Genomic DNA, 27,169 nt, shown 5'->3' on the forward strand with positions numbered 1-27,169 from the left:
TTGATTGTGCTCTCATTTTATCTCTAATCTTTTATGTAAGGGAGTTGATCTATGAAATCAGTTGGGTGGCTGGGAAAATGCCAGGTGCTACGATATAATCATTCTCAGTTACTGTTTGCTATAAATTACAAGGCAATTTTCTTTCCTGGATTCTGCATACTATATGTTTTCTCTCACAAAGGGAAAGACCAGGTCCAACACTGTACCTTTCCCCCTTAATTTCTATCTCTAGCATTCATATTGCTTTGTCAGCTATTTTCAAACCTTTGTACTCAACATGACATGATGGTATTTTGCATTTGCTGTTCCCTGAAGCAATTTGTAAGTTTCATGTTTGATTCTGCAGTTGGTTAATCTTACACTGTAATGCTTTTAGTAAAACTGCAATCTCTTTCCATTGGTTTCACCTGTGTTTAAACATAGGACAGTTAGTAAAGAGTTTGTGTATTCATCAGCTTCTCCCTACTAGCATTTCAGAGATTTAATAAAACTGGCATTGAGTAGTTATATTTCTAGTATAAGCATATGTATCTCATCTTTTCTATTGTAACATCTGTTATTATGGATTAAGTGTATACTGTATATAGTGTATATATTTGTACATTTATGGTTAGTAGTGCACAATTTATTATATTTCTCCCAAGCATCACTCAAAACAACGGGTAGAAAGACATCGATTGGCATAAAACAACCAACTAAATTCATGGAGAATCAACTCCTGAGGTCATATAAAGGATGCTTTTCTGGATAAAGCTGTGTGTAAACTGGACTTTGATATAGTAGTAATGTATCAAAATAATGTTGAAAGATAATGTTTCTTTTTAGCTATAGTTTGCACTTTGAAAAGTTTGTTCTAGTTGAGGCTCAGTAGGAATGGCAAGGGTTCAGCTCATAACTAGGCTATGCTAAATAGATATATTTCCCATTATGATTGTAATGAATACCCATTGTGCATGTTTATAGTATGTAATAGATGTTGCTAGATATAGCACTGTTCAGGGATATTGACCATTTAGATGCCAGTGTTTTCACAGATGCCTGTGTAGAGATTTGTAATACCTACACAGTGTTCCCCTTAGTTGTAAAGTGCTATGTTATATTAAGATGGAAATGTTCTTCTCTGTTATAACTATAGAAAGCCCTTGATAGCTAAAGAAATTCAGATGACATTAAGCTTCAGTCATCATAAAAATGAAACATCTTACATTGTTTGAATATCTACGAATGTGTATGATAAATGCCAAAAAGACTGATAGCGAGCCTGTTGATCCTCCATATAAATATCCTGAGATCCCAGCACTTAGGAATTCTTAAATGGAGTGTTGATATTAACTCTGCTTTTTGGGAGGGTGAGAATTTAAGGCAGATAAAATAATAGTGATAAAATAAAGACAGATAAAAAAATTAGCTGACAAATGGCAAAGAATCCCTCAGTATAAAAAGATAGGGGTAGGGAACCAAACCTGTATCAATCTTTGCACTTTGGGACTAATGCTGTCTACAGTTTGCATATGAGGGTTTGGCAGAACAGCATTATCTGCAAAGGAATCGCCATTTTCTGTGCAAAAATAAGATTTCTATGCAGAAAATGCTATTTTACACATATTAAGTCCTCAACTGTGAGTAGTCTTTGAAAAGAACATAGTTTTCTAGCTACACAATTTTCAAGGACACTCTCACAACAGGAAATAAATAGCCAAAATTACTGGTTGCTTTCTTCAAGAACAAAATTCATGAATCATTGCATCCCCAGGTCAGATATCATGGTGCATTAGGGCAGCTGTCATTTTCAGAACCCAGTTTAATATTCAGTTAACTAAATTAACTAGAAGTGCAGAAAGTGCATCAAAGTTTGTTTTCCAAACTGCTTACCCAAATCACATACACAGTGCTGTATTTTAATATACATTTCCTTATTATTGAAGTTAGGAACTGCAGTTGTTGATCACATATTTGTAAATATCTTCCTGACTAAAGCAAAACAAAAAACAAAACCTGATATGAATGGCATTCTATTAAATACAGTTAGTGGATTTTCTCATTAAATTTCTTTTGAAAAGCATCACTTCTGAATGTGAGTTTGTGTTTCTGCTGGATAGTTAGTATGCTTCTCAAGTCCATTGAGATTTGGGGGTGGGCTGGCAGTGAATTCATGGTTGAAATGGAAGTTGGGAAGGAGGTGAGAAAAATACATGATTCACCCATTTTTAATTTTCTGAAAAATTACATCAATCAATGAGATCACTAAAATATGTTCTTTACTTTGTTAATTGTGCTGCTAGACCAGATAGGTCCACAACAAAGAAGCAAGGCCTCTAATTGATAAGAAATGAAATATTACCAAGGTGCTGAACATACATAAACTGCCAACTTAATTGTCCTTTCCAAAGATGATAAATGTCTCTTTAATTATTACAATATGTTATTGTACACCACCCTGAGATCTTTAGATATGGGACAGGATATAAATATTTTAATAATAAATATTTAAATGTGTATTCATTTTGGCAGCACAACCAAGACGTGATAACATGGCATGTTTACATTAGGAGTTGACATCTTAGAAGGTGGGGGTAGAGAGCCATATTGTGCAACCTCCAGTGGCTGTACCTAATGGAAAAGGCTAGTGGTGAATGGAGTAAGTAAGCCAATGAAGTGAGAAAGGGATAGTGATGCAGATCAATGCATGAGAGGAACAAGACTTTAACCTTGACCTTAAACAGGGTCATTGGAGCGCTTTTAATGCTATCTCCAGCCCAGTAGTCCTACTTGAGATTGATAGGGTGTGATAAAAGTTTTACCCCATCTGTTCCCTGACATTTTTACCAAACTGGCATATTATCAAGAGAGTAACAGAAAAGAAGACATGAGGCTTCTGGGTTTTTGACTGCCACAGAAAAAGAAGGCAACCAGGGGCGATGTGTTGTTGCCCATTGTTTTATGGAAAAATGTATTTTGTTTTTTCTCCAATAGCTGATAAAAGTTCCACAAGTTTTGACAAAGCATGTAAACTTCTGAGGTAGCTGTGTCGGCCATTTAACAAATATAAGCCCAAATCCATCAGTGATACCTTTATTGGCCAACTTAAGTTCACCATATACTTGTTGCAAGCTTTTGAAGATCCATGGGCTTCTTCTTCAGGCAAGATGTTACAAACAAAACAGGAGAGAGAAAAAACAATTGAAGATGTTAGTCAGATGCCTGCATGTTGTTTCAGTCCTTATTAAAGATGTTATGATAGGGAGGATATCTTTTGCAGGCATGTCCATGCGGCAATAGGGAGATTTTCGAAGTCCAAGAAATTTGAAGTCCATTTGCATCTCAACAGGGACCCCTCTTTTGCAATCCAGTATGTCTCCATTCCAGTGAGGTCACAGGCCTCTTTGCAGCAGAGAAAAAGGGATTCTTCAAGAAGTCTCCATGTTTTTGCGTAGGATCATTTTGATGATTTGGAGGTAAAATAACCAAGGTAAAACATTTTTTCTTCTTCTTAAATTTGGTCTGCATTCACATGTTTTACCTCTACATAACCAAATGATCCTATGCAAAAACATGGAGACTTCTTGAGGAATCCAAATGTCAATTGTCTATTGACAATATGGATACACTGATTAGATATGACAGAATATGCCAACTGTGTTTATAAATATTTCCCACAGCATACATTATACAAAGCAGTTGCTATGTGCAATCTATAAAGCCATGGCTTAACTTTATACAGTGGTACCCCGGGTTACGAAATTAATTCGTTCCGCGGTTAATTTCGTAACCCGAAATACCTTCGTAAGCCGAATTGCCATAGGCGCTAATGGAAAAATAGCTCTCTGCTGCCCTCCGGTGGCGGAAAATAGCGCCGCGGTTTTTTCGTAACCCGAAGAAACCTTCGTAAGCCGAAGCAATAAATCCCTATGGGATTTTTTCGTATCCCGAAAAATTCGTAACCCGGCGCATTCGTATCCCGGGGTACCACTGTACCAGGGACAAAACATAATATAATTGCATTTAAATGAAATACAGTGGTACCCCGGGATACGAATGCGCCGCGTTACGAAATTTCCGGGTTACGAAAAAAATCCATTAAAAAAAACTGTTCCGGGTTACGAAGGTTATTTCGGGTTACGAAAAAAATTTTGGTGCTTTTCGGCGCTTTTTCGCACCAAATCGCGGCTTTCGCTATTAGCGCCTATGGGGCTTCGGCTTGCGAATGCTTTTCGGGTTACGAATGGCGCCGCGGAACGAATTAATTTCGTAACCCGGGGTACCTCTGTACAATGTTAAAACTTTTAAATAGCCATAATTGTTCATTTTATAAAGAAATACTGAATTCCATGGGACATACCTAATAGAATTGCAACCTAAATCACAACAGCTCTGGTTAACACAGTTATCTACATTTTTAGATTTATGTAGACTACCTCCTTGTTCATGTCAAGCAGGTGGTCTTCCCTTGCTTCTAATTCTAGCTGCATTTTGTATCTTCAGCTCACAGAAACAACAGCAGCTCTTGACAGGGTATACCTTCTTGCTCTGGGGGCAATTCTGCAGACTGTGTGGTATGCCTACGCTACCAACCCCTACCACTCTGGAGGCAAGCCATACAGCCTGACCTACATTATCCCTAGAAACAGTTTTTGAAATCGAAAACCAAAAGAAAAGGGCCCATAAGGAAACAAGAATTTTATTTCTCTGCAGGGGTGTAATTGTTTAGACAGCCTACTCTTCTCATTCTCTGGCTTTAGGAAGACTATGTGCTGTTTTTAATACGTTCTTTTGTATATCTTCTTGAAATCCCTGAGGCCACAAAAATGCATAGTGTCACTCTGAACAACCAAAGATCCACTGAGGTGATCAGCTAATCAGTACAGCGTGGTGTCTCATTATCACATCTTTATTATGCACAATAAATTGTCAGTCCAGGAAGGGGACTGTTTAAATATTACAGTAACAAAGCAGAATAGTCCTAATATAGTTTTAAAAATATTATGTTGAAGTCAAGACAGTACTATGTTCACTGGCTGACACTTCCATGCAAAAGCTGTGCTAAATGAAACTTAATTACAAGTAAATTAAGCTCGTCCTTTATAGTTGTCAACTTAACAAAGAGCTTCAAGAAGACATATGTAAGAAACCTCCTTAAAATTCATCACTATTCACTTCTACTAGACTGTGCTGAAAGCAAACAAAAGGAGGGGGGAACCATTTGAAAGCTGTTATAAAATTATATATGTTGTGTCTCTACAGGATATGTTAATACATTCCATTTTAAATATAAGGAACATGGCTTTGGGATTCTTCATTCTCTAAAATGCATATAGATTTATAAGTGAATTATACATCAGGGAAAAAACCCTAAGCACTTCAAAAGCATGTTAGTAAGCTATCTTTTCATTTAATTTATAAACATGATTGAATTAAAATAAAATTAATTCATTTTTTCAACAGATTTTGGTTTCTGTGGTATAATTGTTATTAAAGTGTTTCACTGTTGTAAAGGATGGAATAATTTTCTTGATGTATATCCATGTGTTTCATTTAAAATACAGCTGAAGCACCAAATTGTTAAGTATAAAGTGGTTGTACCTTTTAACTAAAAGCGTCTTCCCTATTCATTTTGTCCTTGTATTTGCTTCAATAAACAGTGGGCATGTAATTAAGAAAAGTTCTTTTGCTTTATTGTCATGGCCAGCCAAGAACAGCTCTCGGAGGATGAGGAGGAGGATGAGCCTCCTCCAGAGCAAGAGCTAATTGAGGCTACACCAGGTGATAATCCTGCTCTGCCAGGTCCCAGCTGTGATCTCCCAGCCCCAGAGGAGGAGGCCCAACCAGGTCCTAGTGCTAGTGAGAGGCCTCCTGTGGTGCAACAGCCTAGTGGTGACTCTGGGGAGGAAGCTTGCCTGGATGTGCCTACTTACAAACAGAGAAGGGCTGAGAGTGCTTGCAGGTGCAGATCCAGGAGGATTGCAGAGAGGCAATTAGCAAACCAGCCTCAGGTGGCATGGGGGAGAGTTTCCCTTACTTAAGCTGTAAAGAGGCCTCCACTCAGTGCCAGAGTTTATTGCATGATTCTTTAGTGTGATTGCTGCCAGCACTGGCTTCTTGTATCTTGATTCCTTGTTGCTTTGACCTCGGAATGGACTGGACCCTTGTTATCTTCTGGCTGCTTTGACCTTGGACTGATTTGACTACTCTGACTCCCGGTATCCTGACTTTGGCTTGGCTTTTTGGACTGCTCTCACGTGTACTCCTTGCAAGGTCTGTGTTCTGCTTCCACTTGCTGAGCTAAGCCATTCTTATCGGTGTGTGTCTGTGTGTGCTAGCTGCAGTCCAGGACATTTATGACAAAGAATTTTTAGTTACTGGAGTCACATAATCTTTTTTTAACAGTGCATTTTTTAAAAATTTTGAAGTTAGAGGATTCTCTGATTGGACACAGAAAATGACTGATTGGTGATCAAATTATTTTTGAAAAATACTGACCCTTCTAAACATGAAGCAAGGGAGAAATACTGTAATGAAAAGAGAATCTAAGGTGTGTTACAGACCGCCCAAAAGCAGGTGGTCTGGCGCCAGCTCCATTAGCTATTCCGAGAAGCCCCAGCGGCCAGACTGCGAGGGTTCCTGGTGCAGCTAAAAAGGAGTGCCAAAATGGCGCTCCTTTTTGGCCCCCGGAAGTGGAGGTGTGCACTTGTGGCATCACTTCTGCCGTGCCACGTCTGGACGCTGTGCGTCCAAGATGTAAATATGGCAGCGCCCATGTGGACGGGTGCTGCCATTTAGTATGCACTCCGCGCGTCCTAGGGAGAGGGGTGGTTAGGAAGGTGAGAACTTTTGTAACCCTAGGACGCGCCCCTTCCTAACCCTAGGACGCGCAGAGCATGTACTAAATGGTGGTGTGTAACCCGTCTAAGTAAAGTTTGTGGAGGCCTTTGCTGAAGGAAACCTAACCATCAATTATAAAAGGATCCTTGCATATTTGTTGTGGCTTATGGAAGAACTGTTTTAATGCCACTTCCAGATCATAGAATCATGGAGTTGGAAGAGACCCCAAGGGCCATCCAGTCCAATCCTCTGCCATGCAGAAACACACAGTCAAAGCACCCTGGACAGATGGCCAGCCAGCCCCTGTGTAAAAACCTCCAAAGAAAGCGACTCCACCACTCTCCAAGAGAATGTATTCCTCTGTTGAACAGCTCTTACTGTTAGGAAGTTCTTCCTAATGTTGAGATGGCAATCCTCTTTCCTGTAGGCTAAATCCATTGTGCCATGTCCTTGGGTTTTTCTACATGATTAAAATACTCCTCAGTCTATTTGAATAGAATGTGATTTGGAGAAACTGGGGCTTTTTGTACTCCACCCCCACCCCCGAAAAAACTCCCCAAACTCTGCAGAAATAGGAATTGCAGTGTTTCCCAACGTATAGCTGTCCAATTGTTTTACATGGATTTGCATGGCATACTTTTCCATTTCTGAAAGTTCACTAAATACTTATTTTTTTAAAAAAACACTGTGTGTGACTATAAAAGTAACAGAATGGTAAAACTGTATCACAAAAGGAGTGAGGTTGCAAATTTAAAACTGAAGTTAAACTCATAATGTGATACACTTATACCTCAGTTGTTGGGGAAAGAAATATATTGCAAGCAACTAGTTATTTTGACATTCTAGTTATAGGGGGTTTACTTGAAAATAGAATATTTACATGGAGCCTATGAAGCAGCTGCCTGTATTGCTTTGTCAAAGAGGAGAGCGATGATTGCTTGACTAAAACTGACTGAGGTGCACAGGTTGCTGTTCACACAAAGAGCCTTCTACGTGAACCTTTGCTTCAGAGTGATGCCATTGGTAGAGTATTGGACTAGCACTAGACAGACTCATGTTCAGATCCCCTTTCAGGCAAGAAGCTTATGAGGAAATAAACATGAGAAGGAAGATCATATATGCTGCCTTGAGCAGTTTGGAGAAAAAGTGGGATATAAATCTAATAAGTGAAAATTTCTATCAAAATCCTGATGCGGCATGATCAGTTCTCATCACAAGATGAATTGCAAAAGCTTGTAAAGAGACATGTGGGTTCAGAGGAAAGTCCAGCTCTGCTTCTAAATAACACTGTTAAAAAAAAATATTAGGCCACAAATTTTGATGATTACCTAGGCATGGCATCCATATTGGTCCATATCTGGATATCAAACAACTTGATTTTTTGTTGATGAGCCTCCCAAGCTAGCTTGCTTGCTGGCAGCATCTGCAGTTATATGGGATTCCACATGGGTTGTTGCTACTGCATGGTTCCCTCACCACTTGGGGATGTGACACAAGACAGATGCCCTCCCCAGTTTTGTGTGACCCTTATTTGCCAGAACCTCAAAGTCCCATAAGGAGACTCCCAACTATTTTGGTGTGGTAGGCAAGCCAGAAATACCTTCCTCCTGGACCCAGATACCATCCTCAAACCACACTAAAGACAAGAGAAATAAATTTAAATACAGAATCAGCCAAAAACAAAGGTAGTGTGGATGGGACAAAGCTCCAAAACCAACTGAGACTGGTGGTCTAGGGAGCTGACTTACGTAACTGATCAGCTGACTGGAGGAAAACCTTCAGCCAGGCTCCTCCAGTCCCATCCACCAGCCAATGAATTTTAATTTAATTGGCTGGAATTTCCCACTCCCTCACAGGGTCAAAACCATCCAGTCTTATGGGAAGCAGATGCCACTCTGGATCCATTGTTTTGAGGGTACTCACTGCTCTGCACTCCCCCACAGCCACCACTTCTGCTCATGGTAAATTGTGGAGAACCCATTCCAGTGTAAGTGGGAAATCCTGCAGTACCCATTCAACAGTGAAACAGAAACCATTGGCAGAAGAGATTCCCCGCCCTCTGTACACCCACAAAATCTGCTCTGGAGGACTGAAGGACATTCCAGGACTGGTTGGAGGGTGTGAGAGTTACAGGGGTAAAGAGGAAGGGAAGATTCTATTGCATGAGGGAAGATCCATTCTTGTGATCTTGAATGTTGCTTAAATGTTATATCCAAAGGATAAATGTGTTTTTATGGAAGAACAAGTGAATAGGACGATAGCTATTCTTTATCACCATTGATTAAAACTTTAATTTAAAATGCATTTGTACACCGTTTTGCCATATCACTTCAGATATAGTAATCTATATAAAAATTGATTAAATGTATAAATATATATAATATTATATTTAAATAGATAGTCATGTATTTGACATTATACTCTGAGCTGATACACTTCTTTAAACAAGGCTAGCCTGGAGCATTATGGGACACAAGGTAGAATTTGATCACCCAGTTCTGTTATCCCTTTGAGAAGAGCTGAAAGAAATATCAAAGCTATTCCTGTGAGCAACATTTTTCTCTTGCATCTCTTCATGCCTTTTCCCCTGGAAAGCCTTGTACTCAATAAAACATTCTTAGAAGAAATTAAGCTCTTTCCTTATTCTGTGCAACCACTCTTATTCATATTGGGTATATTAAAGATGAAAGGAACAATTTACATATATGCCTATGTGTAAACCACAATGATCCCAGTTAACATTTTTCTTTGATATGATCGGTTAATTCATATTGTGCTCCTGCCTCTTGTCTTTCTCTCTGTTAGAGAAAGTCCATTGAGATTACTGTGCATCGAAGAGTTACACAGCTGTGACTACAAATGCTAATAAAGACTGTAGCTACATTGCCTTGTAGCCAGACTACAAGTCTGCATTTTTTTTTAAAAAAAAAAAGGAGGGATGCTGACCATTTGTCCAAGTCAAAAATTATGTAGAAGCTCAGTTCTATAATCTCTGTGATTATTTTATGTATTTCTGGCATGCTGTGAATAAAAATACATAAGAAAACCCAAATATGTTGTAATTCATTGTGTCATATAACAATATCATGGACGATAATTCCCCTCTTCTTAAGGAAAGAGAGTCAAATCTAATTTTTTCAGATACTGTATTAGAACAGAATTGCATATATGAGTTATCTTTTTCAGAAGGGGTATTTTCAGTGCCATGTGATATTTATATTCCTGTTTTTATTATAATATTTCAAAATGTTCATATTTTCTTTTTTTCTTTTTTAATATTTTTTATTTCGATTTGCTCATTTCACATCTTAATCTTATTTACATTCTCAATTTTTTAATACTTATTATAATCAATTTGGCAAAAACAACTGTTTCTGAATAAAAAGAAAAAAAATATGTACACCCATTTTTACCTCATTTCACATACATCAAATTTATATCAATGTTCATATTTTCAATGCCAATAATTCCAAATATAAGGACATATCCGTGAATATTCCCTGCTCCCCCATTTTCATCCTATACGTCTGTTCCTCCTGGGATGTCATTTTACTATTGATCTGGACTCAGCCACTGTTTCTGTATAAGCAGTGAACTTCTGTACTGTGGCAGGCGAGAAAGAACGCAACATTGGGGCTCCCATCTGGTTGTCTGTCCTCAAAGGAAGCATCAGCCAAAGGCCATGCTGAACAGCCACTTTAAAGGGCCTTTGATGTTTCTTATTGTGTGGAGCCATGGGAGGGCAAGGTTTTATCTAGTTTTAATCTCTTATCGTTTTACTGGCCTGTAAACTGGTTTGTACCATAAAGGCACCAGATCCTATCTGATATTGGAAGCTAAGCAGGGTGAGCTCTGGTTAAAACTTGGATGAGGGACTGCCAATGAATACCAGGGGTTATAGACTAGATTTCAGAGGAAGGAACTGACTAAACCACTTTTGGGGATTCCTTCTCTAAGAAAATCCTATCAAATTCATGGGATCGCCATGGGTCTGCTTCCCTGCAAAGACCATTTATTCCTGCCCCATTTTATAGATAACAATACCCACTGTAAAGCATCTTTAGTTAGTTTCAGATTTAACCTATAACTTCACCTATTGCAATATTTTAGGCAAGTTTGTGTTCTCCATTATTACACATTTTTCATAATTGTCTTTGATATATTGATATATTTCCCCTGACACTCCCCGATCAAACTACCCCCCGCCAGCCTAAATACCTCTATATAGTCCTCTTCAAAATGGTGACAGGAAGTGATTTTGATAGCAACCACAGAAGTATTATGGGGTTCTGGTATGCTTATAGAAGTGGGTGCAGGTATTTCTGTGTGTTTTCATGCATTTGGGATGGGTATGGATGGTTTGAGGGGGGGAAATACTCAAAAACCTCACTTTTAAAAAAACTGAGATTCAGAGACTTTGGAAAACTGATGGTGGCATCATAAGTCATTGAAAAGTTGGGTCCAGGGCCACATGACCCACAGACCACACTATGCCTACTTCTGTGTTAAAGCATTCATGTTCCAATGGCATATTTTTTTAGTATTTAAAACAATAGATAAAGATAAATGCCTTGAAGTCGTCAAGAAAAATATTAAAGTCACCTGACTCTCTCAAGTATGTTACATAGAATGCAACAATAGTATATCACCTAATCTGTATTTGTACACCATTAAATGTTTTTTAGTAAGAATTTGTGTCTGTTGGGCAGGATAGAAATGAATAAATACTGGATATTTAGACTTTGGATTTGTAGAAAAATATAAAGCAATAGAACTGATTTCTCAAAGCACTACTTTGGCATGTTATAAGATTTCTTAGTATGGCATTTAGCTATACATTATTATTATTTTTTTAAAAAACTGATTTGTCAATTTTAAAACCATGTTAAAGTCACATTATTCATTCTGTTCTGATATAAAGGTAGTAATTTTCCAAAATGTTAAATCACCTGTTAAATCATTGTTATGGGCCTTTCCCCCTCTTTCTTTCTTTTCTTTTCTTTTCTTTTCGTTTCGTTTTGTTTTTTGTTTTGTTTTTTGTGTTTTTTTCGTTTTTGTTTTGACCAGCTTGTCAAATGCTGTGTGTTTAACATTGTTAATTTTATTCTTTTGCAACTATCTCAGGACTTCCTTGGAAACAAGAAGCAGCCTTTCAACTGATCCGCTCAGGTAAAATATGCTGCATATTTTTAACAAATGAGAGTAAAGGGGTTGCCTTAGTATTACACATTTGCGATATAATTACACAAATTCATTTTGCTGTTACTAAAACAAAACAAAGACTTGTGGGATAATTGTCAGTATTTAAAACATGAAATAGGTAAAGAGACAGAGAAATAATTACCTTCCCCATGAAACATGAGATAGATGTTTCCTTTGTTTTCCTCCACCGCCCCCTAAACAATAATGAATTTGTGCCAGGGAAGAAGACTCATTAAGTGTTAAAACAGGGAAGGTGCCACTATCAGTTTTCTTTGGACGAACTTTAGAATTCCAAGAATATAAAGTCAGTCGACCAGATACAAATGCAAAATATGAACACTTTACGGATACAGGGATTCGAATAGATTATTTCTTTTTTTCCCCCAATGAATGCATGTCCTCCTGAATTATGGATGATTAATTGGTGTTCTTTGAAGAAAACTAGGAACTGACCTTAAGCATGGTGTTTTCAATGCAGTCTTAAACTACAAACTTGGATGAAGGGCAACAATGTAACTTTGTAGCAAATGTCCAGATTAAAAGAAGGCAACAGAAAATGCTGACACAGTTGATTCTGTCTATTCCCACTGTTTTTTACATCCAAGATGTATCTTTTGCCAAGCTGGCATGAAGTTGGCTGGATCATTATGCTACTTCCATCAAACCCTTCCTTCTGCCAGCTGTTAATATGACATGGTGATAGTAGGATGTGACATGGCAGCTTTCTTTCCCCAACTACTTTGCAAGCTGATTGAGGGATCTTGAATTTAATGTGTGGGTTTACTGCCAATCTGTTTGCTTATCAGGGCAATAAATGCTATTTTTAATGCATTTGAAAAATATTATTTGTATTTCATGGCTTGGGCATCCCTTGAAATACAGACAGGTTGTGCAAAAATGATTGAATGTACCAAAAATACATCTCCTGCTAGTGGCAGGAATTTGTATGAATGTAATTGGTGCAATTTTCCACTGAAACACTTGTCCCTTGTACTATGTCTGATTGCATTCAGCATATCTGTCCTGAGCTAAAACTGTCCACTGGATCTAAGATCAGCTTTGTGCTGTTTCCAGAAGTGCAAAACAGACAACAGTATGGGACTGTGTTGTAGAAGAAGAAAAATAACCCATCTGCTTAAAGATTTATTGAGGTTAGAATAACATTTGCTCTAATCTCTGCCAATGGTGACGGCTTCACTCTGAATGTATCATACTGGAGCGCATGATGCTGTAAACTAAAATAGTTGGCAGCAGTTGGGGGAAAACATGACACACAGGCTCTGAGTGACTGTACAGTCTGGTAAATGTTGCCTAACAAAAGCTTCAGAGATTTAAATGCAACTAGAGATACTCACATTTCAGTTCTTGGTGATATGATAATTTTAATTTAGTGCTGATACAAAATCTGGGATGGGGGGATTTTCACAAATATTTTTTCCCTTTGCAAAGCTTGGTGTCCCAGGACTTTATAAATTGTGGTTTAGTTCTAGTAAAGTCTTTGGATTTCAGTGTCGTTCAAAAAAAGTTTCACTAACTCACATCCTTTTCATCAGACATGCACACACACTGCATCAAGATAAATATGGCATTTGTGTATCCTATGTATAGAAACAAGTGATAAAATGTAGATTGGAAAGTCACAAAATGTGACACCCAAAATGTGACACCCATGCTGAATATAATCAGAATGCACCTTGGTTTGGAACCACAGATTTCCTTTGCCTAGAGTTGCCATTTGTCCTGGAAAACCTGGAAAATCTCAGATTGAAGGAACTAAAAATGTCTTGGCTGACTCGGTAAATCCTGGATTTCTCCTTCATGGAGGATGATGGATAGGTTGAAATGTGGCACTGGGAATAAAGCAGGAAACCCATGCAAGAAGAATGACACTGGCATGAGCCTCATCTCACCCTGCAGGCTCCGGTTGCTTATTGCACAGGCATAGCATTGCCATTTTATTCTTCCATACCCTCCATCTTTCCCTCAACAGGCCCAGAAGGTAGGAAAGGAAAAGAGGCAAGCAAAGATGGCCTTGTGTTATGTGATGAATGTCTCAGTGACTTGAGCCTAAGACTGGGCAGCATGGTGGAACTTTGCTTCTAAACAGGCTTGAGAAAATAAAGGGATTCCTTTTACTCTCTGGGACTACTTGGATGCCTCCCTCGCATCACACCAGCTAAGGTGAAAAAGAAGCAAAAAAAGACTCTTAGCTTGGTATTGGTACTGGGGTTGAAACATAATAATATGCATAATTAAAATAATTTGTGCTCACTGTATCAGATTATTGTCTTCAGCAGCTGCATTCCACCCCCCCCCCCCATTTCCATCATACATTAAACCTATTAACCAATAGCCCTTTGTTTTTTGTTTTCCTGTCAATCTTACCACCCACCTTGCACTCTCATTGGATTACTCCCCCATCCAATCCCATTCTCCCTTCATTCCTCATTGAGTAAGCAAGTGAAGTTTAAATGTCTTCCAACACAGACAGCCTTGAGGAAAAGGAGAAATAATAAATAGGCTTCTCTCACTTCCTTTTCTTCTCTGAATCCTTAATTGAATTAAGATCTATATCTACATAGCAAGCTTTTTTTCTTTGGCTGGTGTTGATTTTCCTGACCTCCTATGGATCTCTAACCCCACACCCAACCCCCTCTTTCCAAGTGCTTCTGACAGCCAGGACTCTTCAGAAGCAGGGAATGCAACCCCTGGCCTTTGATGTGAGACAGAAACAAAGAATTCCTTGAGCCTCCCTCCCTGTTCTACTGTCATTTAAAAAGACATTTCTCACAGGTAGAAATCACAATCAGGGCAGCTACAAATCATTTCATAATTCCACTGCTCAGAACAGTGATACTGTACACTGAATGTTAGAAATAAAATGGTAACAACATTCTTGCCGGATTGAGGATGTCACCCACCAATCCGTCTTGTCCCCCAACTACATCCCACCTTCGATGCCACACTAACAGAGCGGAACACACATTGCAAAAAACTCAGGAAATGCCCATTTTTCCTGGAAAATGCAGAGTAGAAAAGTGATATTTTTCTAAATCAAATTCAAGCTTAATTTGCTTCTGTGGATCTGACCACCAGGCAACGGCTGGGTGGAGCTGGGAAAGAATTCTTCCTGAGGTCCAAAGGACAGGGCAGGCAGAGTTGACAGTATGGGTTGACTTAATGGTCTGATTCAGATAAGGTAGATTCCTCTGAGCTTGTCCCCTTTTCCAGATACATTGGATGCACTGTTCTGGAAATCTGTTCTAATAAACTGGAAAAATATGTTGTCATTCTACACATTCTGTCTACTGACATGGGCAGAATTAGGAGTAGGGCAGGACAGAACCTAAAAGTTTAGTTACTATATATTAACCAAATCTTTTCTAATTTTAGTTAATGAACATTCCATGAAAGAGGAAGGCTGGTTTCTCATGCCTATGCATCTGTAAAACTTTTCTATGTCTTTCCCTAAATGTCTTGAGGTGTTCATTGTGATAGCCTTCAGTTCTCTAAAATGTATATTCTGTAGAATCTGGTGTGGCTAATAATTCAGACACAAACACTTATCCCAAATTCCCAAATTGCCTTCCTTTGAATGTCCACAATTCCTTTGTTTTTATCCCATGGATTGGATTCATACATTCTTTCTCATGCATGATAGAACTGCTTCTGTTTCCAGAAGAGACTGGGATCCAGAGGAGGCAGTAGGAAATTTTTGTCAATTTCTCCCCACCAAATTTTGGAGGCTTCCCCCCAAATCATTTTTTCAGTGAGTGCAATAAAGGTAAAGGTATTCCCCATTGACAAGTTTGTTGAGTTGTGTCCAACCATAGGAGGCAGTGCTCATCTCCGTTATTAAGCTGAAGAGCCAGCATTGTTAGAGACTACACTGTGATCATACAACCAGCATGATTACACAGAACTCTGCTTACCATCCCACCAGTGGTACCTATTTATCTGCTTGCATTTGCATGCTTTCGAACTGCTATGTTGGCAGAAGCTGGGACTAGTGATGGCAGCTCATCCCATCATGTGGCACTTGGGCCTCAAACTGCCAACCTGCCAATCTTGCAATCAACCGAATCAGCATCTTAACCGCTTAAGCCACCACATCCCTAGAGAGTGCAATAGGAATTAGGAATTAGTGAAAATCACATTACCTCCATCATTCAGTGGGACCATCCCAAGAGCAGAATACTTCTTATAGGAAGTCTGGAACAAACCCATAGAAAGTGGATAAGCATGTAATTGGTCTACCTTTGCTGCTAATATAGTCACTTGATGTGTTAAAAGAATGACCAAAGTGTAATTTTGAAAGTTCTGTAGCCATACACTAAGAGGTAAGCAATAAATCATCATAACTTTTGAGGTCAGTGTTTGAGCTGATGGAATGTATGTCATATACTTCACTTTAGATTTAGGATTAACCAGCTAGAGTAGACCTATTGAAATGTGAGAACCTAGTAAGTCAACAGTTGTGTCATTTTCACTGGTTCTGTGTGTCCACTGTTTTCTTCTCTCATTGTTTTTCTATTCTATTGACTGTAATAAACCAATGGATTAAATGTGCAGTTTTGGTCTTGAAATAAAATGTAAAGAACATGTATCTCTGTCCCTATCAACATAGATCTATCTGAAGCTTAACTACATTCAACATTTGCATTTTATGCCAACATCTGTGAGGATATTTTGCCTGCTTCATTATTCGCTTTCAAGAATATTTCATTAGCATGTAGGCCAGTATATACCAACTCTAAGCTTATGCTGTCTTTAGTTCACGGTGCATTATCTCACCAGAAGTGTATTTTATAGAAGTCTTGCTTCTGCATCACCGATTGCTAAGGCAACCATTCTTTAAGAGGAGATGTACTATACTTTTTCATTCTATTCATAGCTTCTTCTTAATGGCTTCTCGGAGTACTCTACTCTCGTTTGCTGCTGGCCACTGAATTCCATAAATGAATATACAACAGCTGAATGCAACTCAGTGAACATCACAGTTCGGAAACTGCGCTACGTCCAAAAGTTACTATGCTATTTAAGCCTCTGAATTTGGAGACAAAGGAAGTAGCAGGAAAATGCCTTTTGAAAGAGTACGCTTTATATTCAGACTGATCGTGAGATGAAACTTAATGCATTTTACTTGTTTGTTTTCCAAGGGAAAAGGGAAAAGATGGAGAGCATGTATGTTGAGATTGTTGCGCCTTTCATTCACAAAAGTCTCCATTAGCATTTTCTTTGAACACAGTACAGTATAATCAGTATGAGAAGCTGTCAAAGTGTTTGGATGAGTAGCCTTTTAACCATTAAGTACTTTCATTGAAAATACAGAGTGGCAAACTATTTCTTTTCCTTGCTTGAAAAGCATAGTGTGTTGACCAGATCCAAAGTCCCATGTGGAACCTCTTCACAGCACATTTGAGTGGACTTGAAAGCTTGCTGAAAATTCTTGTACACATTGGGGTGGGAGGATCACTTGGTGGGTGGAAGCAGAATATGGGCATGGAAGGAACACGTTGCTTACAAAGTGGAGGCATTGATGTAGCCATCTCTCCAATCTTATACTACACTGTTCCAAAAGTGATGTTACATTGTCATATAGGATATTTTCCAGGAATATTTTTGACTCACTTTGCACAGTGCGAGATAGAATCTATCCTTAGCTGGAGAGATGAACAGCTTTTACCTATAAAAATGATAAGATGTTTACTAGTCTACCTTTGAACCCCTTCTCCAATAATTGTCAACAAATTCCCAGCCTTAGTTGGAAAGTAAAGTCCACAGATGTCAGAGTTGTGGGCTTGTTAAGCCAAAGGTTTCTGAAAAACAAATCTGAGTCTTCTACAGAATGCTTCAGTAATATCCTATTGCTTGTCTAGTTATTAGCTTTTCCCTTTGCTTCTTTTTCCTCAAAAAGAATTTAATTTTAGTCTTTCACATTTGATTTCTGTGTCTGTCACATGCATAGATGTAAATATAAATACAAAATATTGCCCACAGCCAGACAAGGATGGAACAAATGAATATACCATACATATTTCTATGTATTAAATTTGTTTCCATTTAGATACAGCTAGCAATTTCCTTTGTATAAGAAATATATCTTTGTATAAGGAACAGTTTGCAAAAAGAGATCTACGGCAGATGCCAAACAGGAAAGAGGATACACTCATGAGATGGAAGTGTGCACTTTACACTTTACTGCAGGCCCCCTCAATTTGGCCTGGATGAGAACTTGCCTGCCTTGGTTACTTATGCTCAGCAGCAATGCTAACGATTATCTTCATAACAGAAGCAGCTAAAGCTTTATAAATTATTATTTAATTGGAGCAGGGATAATTTAATGCATCACATTTAACTACAATAAACCGTTGAATGGAAAATACATTCAAATTGCTCCAAAGCTTTTAAGTGCTGTTCAACATCTTTATCAGTGACTTGGATGATGGAATAGAGGGAATGCTTATAAAATTTGCTGATGACACCAAATTGGGAGGGGTTGCCAATACCCCAGGGGATAGGATCCTAATTCAGAATGACTTTCACAGATTAGAAAGCTTGGTCAAAACTAACAAAATGAATGTCAACATGGAGAAATGTAAGGTACTACAGACATAGGATGAGTGACACCTGATTTGATAGCAATGCATACGAAAGGGATCTAAGGCCGGTTACACACTGGCAGTTGGGACGTCCGCAGGACGTCCCATTTTAAAAAAGGGGCGTCTCTTCTAGACGCCCCTGAGGCGTCTCTTCTAGACGCCCCTGAGTCTAATACGGACTGTGTCCGTACAATATGGCACCGGCCCTTCTACATGACCAGCACCATATTGACGTATCGGACGCTGAGCGTCCGAACGCCGCGCGGTGCTAATGATGTCACGTATGCACCCTTGGCACTTCGCGACGTCATCAGTGCGCCGCGGAAAGAAGCTCCGTTTTGGAGCTTCTTTTTTGCTCCGCACGGGAGCCGCACGGTATGGCTGCTGCGGCTCCCGCGCAGAGCAAGCGGCGGTGGCGGCAGACCACCTCAAAGCGGCGGTCTAGAACCCACCTAAGAGTCTTAATGGACCACAAGCTGAGCATGAGTCAGCAAGGAGCTAGAAAAGCCAATACAATTCTAGGGTGCATCATTAGGAGTATAGTGTCTAGATCGAAGGAAGTAGTACTACCCCTTTATTCTGTTTTGGTCAAACCTCATTATGAAAACTGTGTCCAGTTCCTGCCATTGATCCAACTGAGAAGCCCCCCCCCCCTTACAGTTGCCATGCCTGATATGTGTGCAGCCTGGTGCTTGGCCCGTACTTTGCCTGGCTTATTTGCTCAGGCCTCACAAATTTACAAATCCCAGAACTCCATTGTATTGAGCCATGACAAAAGCAGTGTCAAACTGTATTATTTCTGCAGGGCAGAATAGACATTTGACTTAAGAAAAATAAGTCACAGCTTTAATAGCTTTTGGTACATACATTCTTTTGTTAGACAAAGATATGTCATACGCTACTCCAATAGGTTTTAGTGACCTCACACATTCCCAGATTGTTCCAAATTATTTGCCACACAATGCCAGGCGCTCGGACTGTGACTTCATAATTAATTCCTGCCTAGGCGTGCAGTACTCCACCATCTTAGTCACTTGTATTTACCACCTCCTCCTTTCCTTCATAATATTCAGGTGCATAGAGTGGAGTTGATTGTGTTTGACTGGCTGAGCCTAAATATATATCTCTAGCTATATGTATAGATAAGTGCATACACATAAATAGTCTTTTAAAAATCTTGTTCTGCATGGTACTTTTCTAGAACTGCCTATATGCCTAGTACATGGATTTTTATTTTTATTTTATATAGTATAGTTGTTTTATACTATGTCTATAAATGTTAAAAGATTTAAGTTGAAATGTTAAAATTATTTAAGTTGAACTGTATTAAAAATAAGGTAAGATTCAAGAATCTATTAATGAAGTGCTTTTTTTAATAACAAAAATAATCCATTACAAATTTCAAGATTTTAGTTTTACATCCTCTGAACCTAAGTTGAGAGTTAACTTGGATTTTTTTTTCTTGAGTAGTTCACTTCTAACCAGTGGGAATATGTGGGAAGGAACTTACTGCCAAACTTAATTTTTTAAAATGCAGAATTGTGCAGTAGCCTCTCTCTTAAAAGATAAAGAGACCCAAATGGCTCAAGATTTCAAAGGGCCATAAATGAAAGCTCCTTTTTATCATCCCTGTTTCACCCAAAGGATTTAAATAGAAAACGCTTCTAATTTTAAACTTCCTTTTTCTCTGAGCATCTCTGGGCTAATTGCTTCTGTGCTCCCCTTAGAATAAAAATGGTTTGCATTTCCACTGTAACTAAATGAGGACTAGCTGCAGTTTTGCGCTGCTGTTAATTAGCCTGGCTCAAAAATTCATCCTCCGCTGATGAGATTGCTAAGTGAGTGCCTCAGCATTGCTTGCTACAAATGCATTATATCCTAGGAAGCCAATGAGAAACTGTCATCGGGGCTTCCATTTTAGATTTTATCAATGTGTTCTTGTTGCCATAGAAACTGGAATCAACCTATTTGGGGGAGGCTTTATCTTGCTGGCTTTTATAGCTGGGAGCATGCCCCACTGTGCACCATGTGGTTCAGATGATTAGGTTTTGTTTGGGTTTTTTTCCCCTCTTTCCACAGAGACCTAACTGGCAAAGTGTGCTGGGATTAAGATAACTGTAATTTATTTTGTGAGTGGGAAGGGTCCACACTTAGGCTTGTCACTTCCCACCTCACTTCCACTCCCAGTCATCAGGGAGCCAACATTTTTCATAGGTGCTGGCAGACAATGGAGCAGATGTGATTCACACCAGAGGAGCCGCCTTTAAAAAAGAAAACGAGGGAGAAAGAGAGAAAGAAACTTGTATTCAGCTTACTTGCAGAACCCAGGAGTTTCTATCTGATAAGACTGCATCTGATAAGTCTTTGTGGGTATTAAGAGCTTTTATACTCAGCTGACTGGAATATCTGTTTGTCATTTTCCTGATGATTGTGAATAATAGGAATGTTTCCAAGGGTGGAGAATTGAAGAACCTTGACTGGAATATATACTAATTATCAGTTAGCTTCTTGAATGGCCTGAAAAGACAAACTTTTTATTAATTTTTCTTGTGGCAGTGTTTGTATAATAGCAATCCCTGGTTGGGTATTGAGAACTCTGAAGATTAGCTGAAATCAAGAGGAACAAGCTCAGTAAATGAATTTGTAGCCTTTGTGCTACTGTCTCTTTGTATTAAAGTAGTACACTGTAGCTATGCAGGTGCAGTGCCATGTGGATAAAGAGCTTGCATACATTGGCAGCAACAAGAAAACACACTGCTGTCTGCTTAGTAAAGGAGAGGGGGACTGCATGTAATACTATTTGGTCTTTTTTTTCTCCTGTAAGAAGTGGGATATTCCTCTGTTAAATATTGCAAGCAAGACTATTTGCTGCAAATTGAACTCATTTAAAATGCTGAAGTTAAAGGCCTTCTGCTTGGATTATTGGCAGTTTCTGTGTCTCCAGCCTCTACATGGTTTCTATAAAAGGTAAGGAAATATTAAATCTAAAATGCCTCTCAAAACTGAGTGACTGCAGGCTGCTGCATTCACTTGCTGTAAGGCACATTTGCATGGAGAGGAAAGGGGTGTGGTGGGGACATTAATGCAGATTTATTACAAAGGTTGGAAAGCTCTGTGTATGTGTTTTTCATTTTAATTGTAGTAACCACTGCTCTTTCCATGCCAAAAATATGATTGATGCTATGTTTGATACAATTTAATTTATATCAATATTGACCAAACAGTAAATGATCTTTCGCACAGGCAACATAGCTGCTAATACTAATTTCTATCAGACATACATGGTTCATAGATCTTGTTGTCCAAAGGATATTTATGCCATCTGTACTTATATAATATTGCTACAAGTACAAAGTTTTAATAGAACAATTTGTTTCATATGGTACTGAATCAATTGCACACCACAGCAGCTCTGACAGAAAGCTGAAATGATAAATGATGAGGGATGGTCAAACGTAATGGGACTAGTTGTCAGATGCATTGTTCTTGCTAAAGTAACAGGACTGTAAAATAAACAATTTAATTTGACACATATGCTAGATTTTCCCTGATATTTTATCTAATTTGCAGAAATCTTACTGTGCAGAGCATCTTCATAATAAACATGTAGTTTAATATTCTCAGTAGCACTCAAAAGCTGTTTTATTTTCCTACACTGTCTTGCAACCCATTAAAAGCACTATGTTTTTTTCCTTACTGAAAGTGCTTTATAGGAATTTAACTGTAGTTTTATTTATTGTAGAAAGATAGTCCTCTTCCATGCATTTTCTGCCATTTTATTAATGATCTCTGAGTAGACAGAAATAGTTGTGAGTCTCATGACTCTTTGATTGCAGCAAAGTGAGAAAAGTATTTGAATGCCTTTTGAAGTGAGGTTTCCAAATGTTGCCACACTGTGGTGTAGAAGATTTGACATCACTTTTAATTAGGACATGTAGCTCCTTTTTTATTTACTGTGTCTGTATTAATTTTTAGGTACTCCCTTTATGGTAGAAACAGCTAAACTGTAAAATACCTTTTTCATTCCTGGCTAACACTTGCCTAATTAGCATCATCTCATATGAACCAGAATAAATTTTAAAGAATTTCCTCACATTCTACACATAAAGGAATTTCCTATTAAGTTTTACTGTATTTGGAATTTACTCTACAATTGAAAGAGGCTGGATGTACATACAGAATGATGTATGCATCCTGTATATATAGTAAAGAAAGAAACAAAGCATTAAACTCTTACTATTCTAAAAGAGGATAGTTAGGAAATGCAGATATTATTTAAACCTTTTTTAAAGGTTTGAAACACTGTGGAAAAGTTGTGTGAAGATTAGATGACACAGAATGCACAATTTGAAAATAGATCTAGGCACTTTCAGGTCTTCATTAGAGTTTTTAAAACATTGATCTAAATATTTTGTGGAATGTGCCAGAGCGGGGGGCGGGGAAGTATGTGTGTAAGTGAGAGAGACACAGAATGTGAGAGATCATTACATGCTCTGGAGTGAAATTTGCATGATGCTATATGTAGATATTTGACAGTGACACTGAGACTTTTATTAATCTTTCATGCTAAAAGTCTGCAGGGGGAAGCTACAGTGACTGTCAAGATAAACAGAACTTGCAAGCCACTAAAAGGTGACAGAAAATGAGCATGACACTGTCAGAATACTTTGTCCAATGTCATGAGTACACAACTTGAACTTAACTTTGATGGGAAAGTAATTGAGAAAGCCAGTGTGATGTAGTGGTTCGACTGTTGGACTAGGAACTGGGAAATCCATTTTCTAATATTGACAGAAACATGAAAATTACTGGGTGATCTTTGATCAATAATTTTCTCACACTTTGGTCTACCTGCGGCAGTGTTGTGAGGATAAAGTGTGGAGGATGAGAGCCAGGTATGCTTCTTTGAGATGATTAGAGGAAAAGCAGGATGTAAATGTAGTAAATAAATATTATACAACTGTCAAATCTATGTAAAATATATGTCGTTATGCTTTGCAATGTAGCCTCTGTATAGATACTTTTTTGTCCAAAATATACAACGTAGGGGGTTTTGTAGGTACACTGATACTACAGCCAGCATGGTATAGTGGTTTGAGTGTTGGACTAGGACCCTGAAGACCAGGGTTCAAATTCCCACTTGGCCATGGAAGCCCACTTGATGACCTCAGCCTCAGAGGAAGGCAATGGCAAATTCCCTCTGAACTTACCTCACCAAGAAAACCCCAGGATAGGTTTGCTTTTAGTTGGACTTGAAGACACACAACAACAAATACTTATATTGCTGAAGTGGAATCTATTTTACAGTACTTGCATATGGCTTTTTAAGAAATGCTGGAAAGCGACCACATGCCCTACAGTTAAGAATAGGCAGTGCCTTTTGGGGACCCCTGAAAAACTGGCTAAAGGTCAAAGTCAGCTTTATGATATTTCTGTGCACACTGTGATGCCACCCTTTTTACAGGAGAAGACCTTACAAATACATAACTGATTCCCATACAGCAAGGCCCTGTTTGCACAATCATTCATCCTTAAATAACTTCTGGTCTACTGATACATTTGAACAGAGAAATAAAGATCAGGGCAAGCTGAACACAGAAGATTAGTAGGATCATAGACACTGGGCTCACCTCTCCCTTTTCATCCCAAGACATGTGATCTTGGACTAGACATGAAGCAGGGTGTGAGGGGGTGAACTCTGTAAATCTTCCTTTTTATTGACTTTGGTTGCCTCAGAATTACAATCTTTTGTTAATATCCTTCATGCAGTTTCCAAAACTAAATAACATAAGCAGGTTCTCAGTCAAGAACACTTCCAGCATGCACACACTCACATACTGTTTTAAAGTGCTATCACTATCCCTTTCTTTACAACTGCTGACAAAAATAGTTTTGATCATTTTAATCATGATATTTAAATGACTAAATATCATCATCCTTTCAAAATAAAAGAGCTGTGGGGTTTCTGGATACCTCTTCCTTGGCATATTGTAGCCCAAATGAGAGAGTATCTTCATAATTTCCCCCTATATTTTCAAAACTTCATATGACTATTTAGAACTTTATCACACCAGCCTTTTGTCATGCAGCAATCTCATTGTTTAAGCAAACAAGAGCATGCTGGTTTGAAAAGAGTCACTGTCACATTTCTCAGCAATTGCACTATTATGCTGCTTTGGCGATCCATGATCCTAACACTTGCTGCTCCACACCACCTAGCTAACCACACCTTCTTCCTTGTGTATGCCTTACCCAGCACATGCGTACCTTTCAATTGTTTTATTTTTATTTTCCCCTGTTATATCACATAGAAAATAAATTTACTTAAACTGGTACCCATCCCCCATTCAGTACATTAAAAAGAAATAGAAAAGGAAAAGAAAGTGAAGTAAAAGCAACCACAGGGGAATAGCAAGGAGGAGAATCACACCCACTCACACCACATGGCTGCTGAATATTGGAACTTCCATGGAATGGACCTATCTCATCTGGAGCAGTAGTGGAAAAGCAGCAATATTGGGAGCCATTGAAAGGGTTTCCCTGCCAATGAAAAGGTGCATTCCACCAGTGCAGAGTGCCAACAGGAGGGACACAATGTTGTATGATAAGTAGCTAATATACTCTTATCCAGCTTTAATTTCAGTTTACTAGCCTTTTAAGTTCTTCTTCTAGAGGACTAAATTGCAGGGATCTATGACATTGCTGCAGTTTGTGTGAAAAGTGACTCAATCATTTTCTTTATTTTAGCAACTTTTATAATGTATGTCCTACAGCTAGTTCAAGTGAGAAATATTGTTACTAACACTGTATTAAAAATAAAGCAAAGAGAAAAACATGTTCCCACCAATGGAAAACACTGAAACGTTTTTTTCAAGAACAAGTGCTTGCATTAAAGTTGAAAGGAGACATTGCATTTCCCCATAAATTTTGTTGAAATTTACTTTTCCATCTCAAACTATACTCTTTTCGTTTACACAGGGTTAGTTACTGGGGAAATTACTACCATCATGTAAGAGTTTCCCATAATATGGTGCAGGAGCGTGGAAGTCCATGATGTAAGGGCAACAATCCCTGTAGCAATCATGCTGCCATATAATTACTGCCACATAGATTTCTCACAATGCAGAGTTTTTTGCTGCCTCTCCATGGTGACTACAACATTCACTCTGTCACTAAGACTTTGTAACATGTATTCTGTAAACAAAAAACTGTTTATATATTTTCCACAAATGAGTAATGCAACTGACACAGAGGCATGGTTCGGTTGATTTGCCAAGCTGGAACTAAGCATTGGGTCCCTCCCATCTTCCCATTGTGTCTTCACTTTGGAACAAGCTCCTGACTTGTCTTACTGGAGAATTCTGACTTAATGTTATTTAACAAAGTAAGGAATAATCTAAGATTAGAAATGAAATGCTAATTTAATTTGTCCTCATGTGGTAAACAAGGGAAAAGGTCAACTCAAAGCACCGTGGACCTTGGGGATAAAAGTACTGGACAAAATCTGATACATTTTCACATGTGGTTTTTATGCAGTTCGTTAAAATGTACAGTATAAGAAAATGTGATAATAGTGTTCTTGTGATCCATCAGTCTATCCTGTTGTGCCTTCTGTGTTTATGTATGCTCATAACCTCTGAAAAAGAAAAGTATACTAGTTTTGCACCAACACTGACACATTGAACAAAGTATGTTTTGTGCAAATTACAAAAACCATGAGATTTCATGTTGGACACAAGATCTCACAAGGGAAATTGAAGAATCTTTGAGAGACTTGCTGTACAAAGATGACAAATCCTGGCAACTGTGAGATTTCTTCACATGTCTACGCAGTATTACATCTTCCTATACTTCCTATGTTCACAGCTTCCTAAAGCATGGCTGAGGAAACAACAAACAATTATGCAAACAAGTTTTACTTAGAAAGCACTTAGAAAGTAACTGGTTCTTTCCAATAGCTTATGTTGCACAGCACTGTTCAGCCTATATTGCTTTTCTTGACTATCTTCATCATATTTACACTGTATTTGAACAATGGAGGCACTTGAGGCCTCGCTAGACTTAATATAGATGAAGTTTGAAAGGAAGAAGCAGATGTTATAGAATAGTGTCTGTCATGATCATATGTCTTTGCTTTTGCTTAGATCCCTATTTGGTGTCAGTGGCTGATAACAGTGTTACAAGACTAACCACTTTTAACTATGTCAGTTGGTGGTACTTCGAAAACAATGGCTGTAGGAAACAGTTATATAGCATTGCATCATTGAACACTCAGCACAATTTGGGAAGACTCAGTTTGTATGGCAAAAAAAAGTAATTTGTATTATGCTACTTCAGTAATATTAGAGAAGCAGACTTGCACATGCATGGAAATGCATACACTTTTGAATCATAGAGCTGGAAGAGACCGCAAGGGCCATCCAGTCCAACCCCCTGCCATGCAGGAAAGCATCCCCAGCAGATGGCCATCTAGCCTCTGCTTAAAGACCTCCAAGGAAGGAGACGCCACTACACTCCGAGGAAGGAGTGTGTTCCACTGTCGAACA

At 38.5% G+C, this 27,169-nt stretch overlaps 1 protein-coding gene across 12 annotated transcripts in view; it reads left to right on the plus strand.

The window, feature by feature from the left end:
* The window catches only part of IQSEC1 (IQ motif and Sec7 domain ArfGEF 1), a 463,906-nt gene that overhangs the window by 213,001 nt on the left and 223,736 nt on the right, over positions 1–27,169 (plus strand). For 8 of the 12 annotated variants that reach the window (XM_042449774.1, XM_042449785.1, XM_042449787.1 and 5 more), the window contains one exon: positions 11,944–11,988. The exons of 3 other annotated variants lie outside the window; for them this stretch is intronic. In XM_042449774.1, coding sequence (XP_042305708.1) covers positions 11,944–11,988 — 45 coding nt within the window. Of the gene's footprint in view, positions 1–11,943; positions 11,989–20,695; positions 21,591–27,169 lie in introns of those variants that run through there. One more of the 12 variants, XM_042449782.1, reaches the window with a different exon arrangement.

This window comes from Sceloporus undulatus, chromosome 2 (genome assembly GCF_019175285.1).
Source record: "Sceloporus undulatus isolate JIND9_A2432 ecotype Alabama chromosome 2, SceUnd_v1.1, whole genome shotgun sequence".
Classification (NCBI taxonomy): domain Eukaryota; kingdom Metazoa; phylum Chordata; class Lepidosauria; order Squamata; family Phrynosomatidae; genus Sceloporus; species Sceloporus undulatus.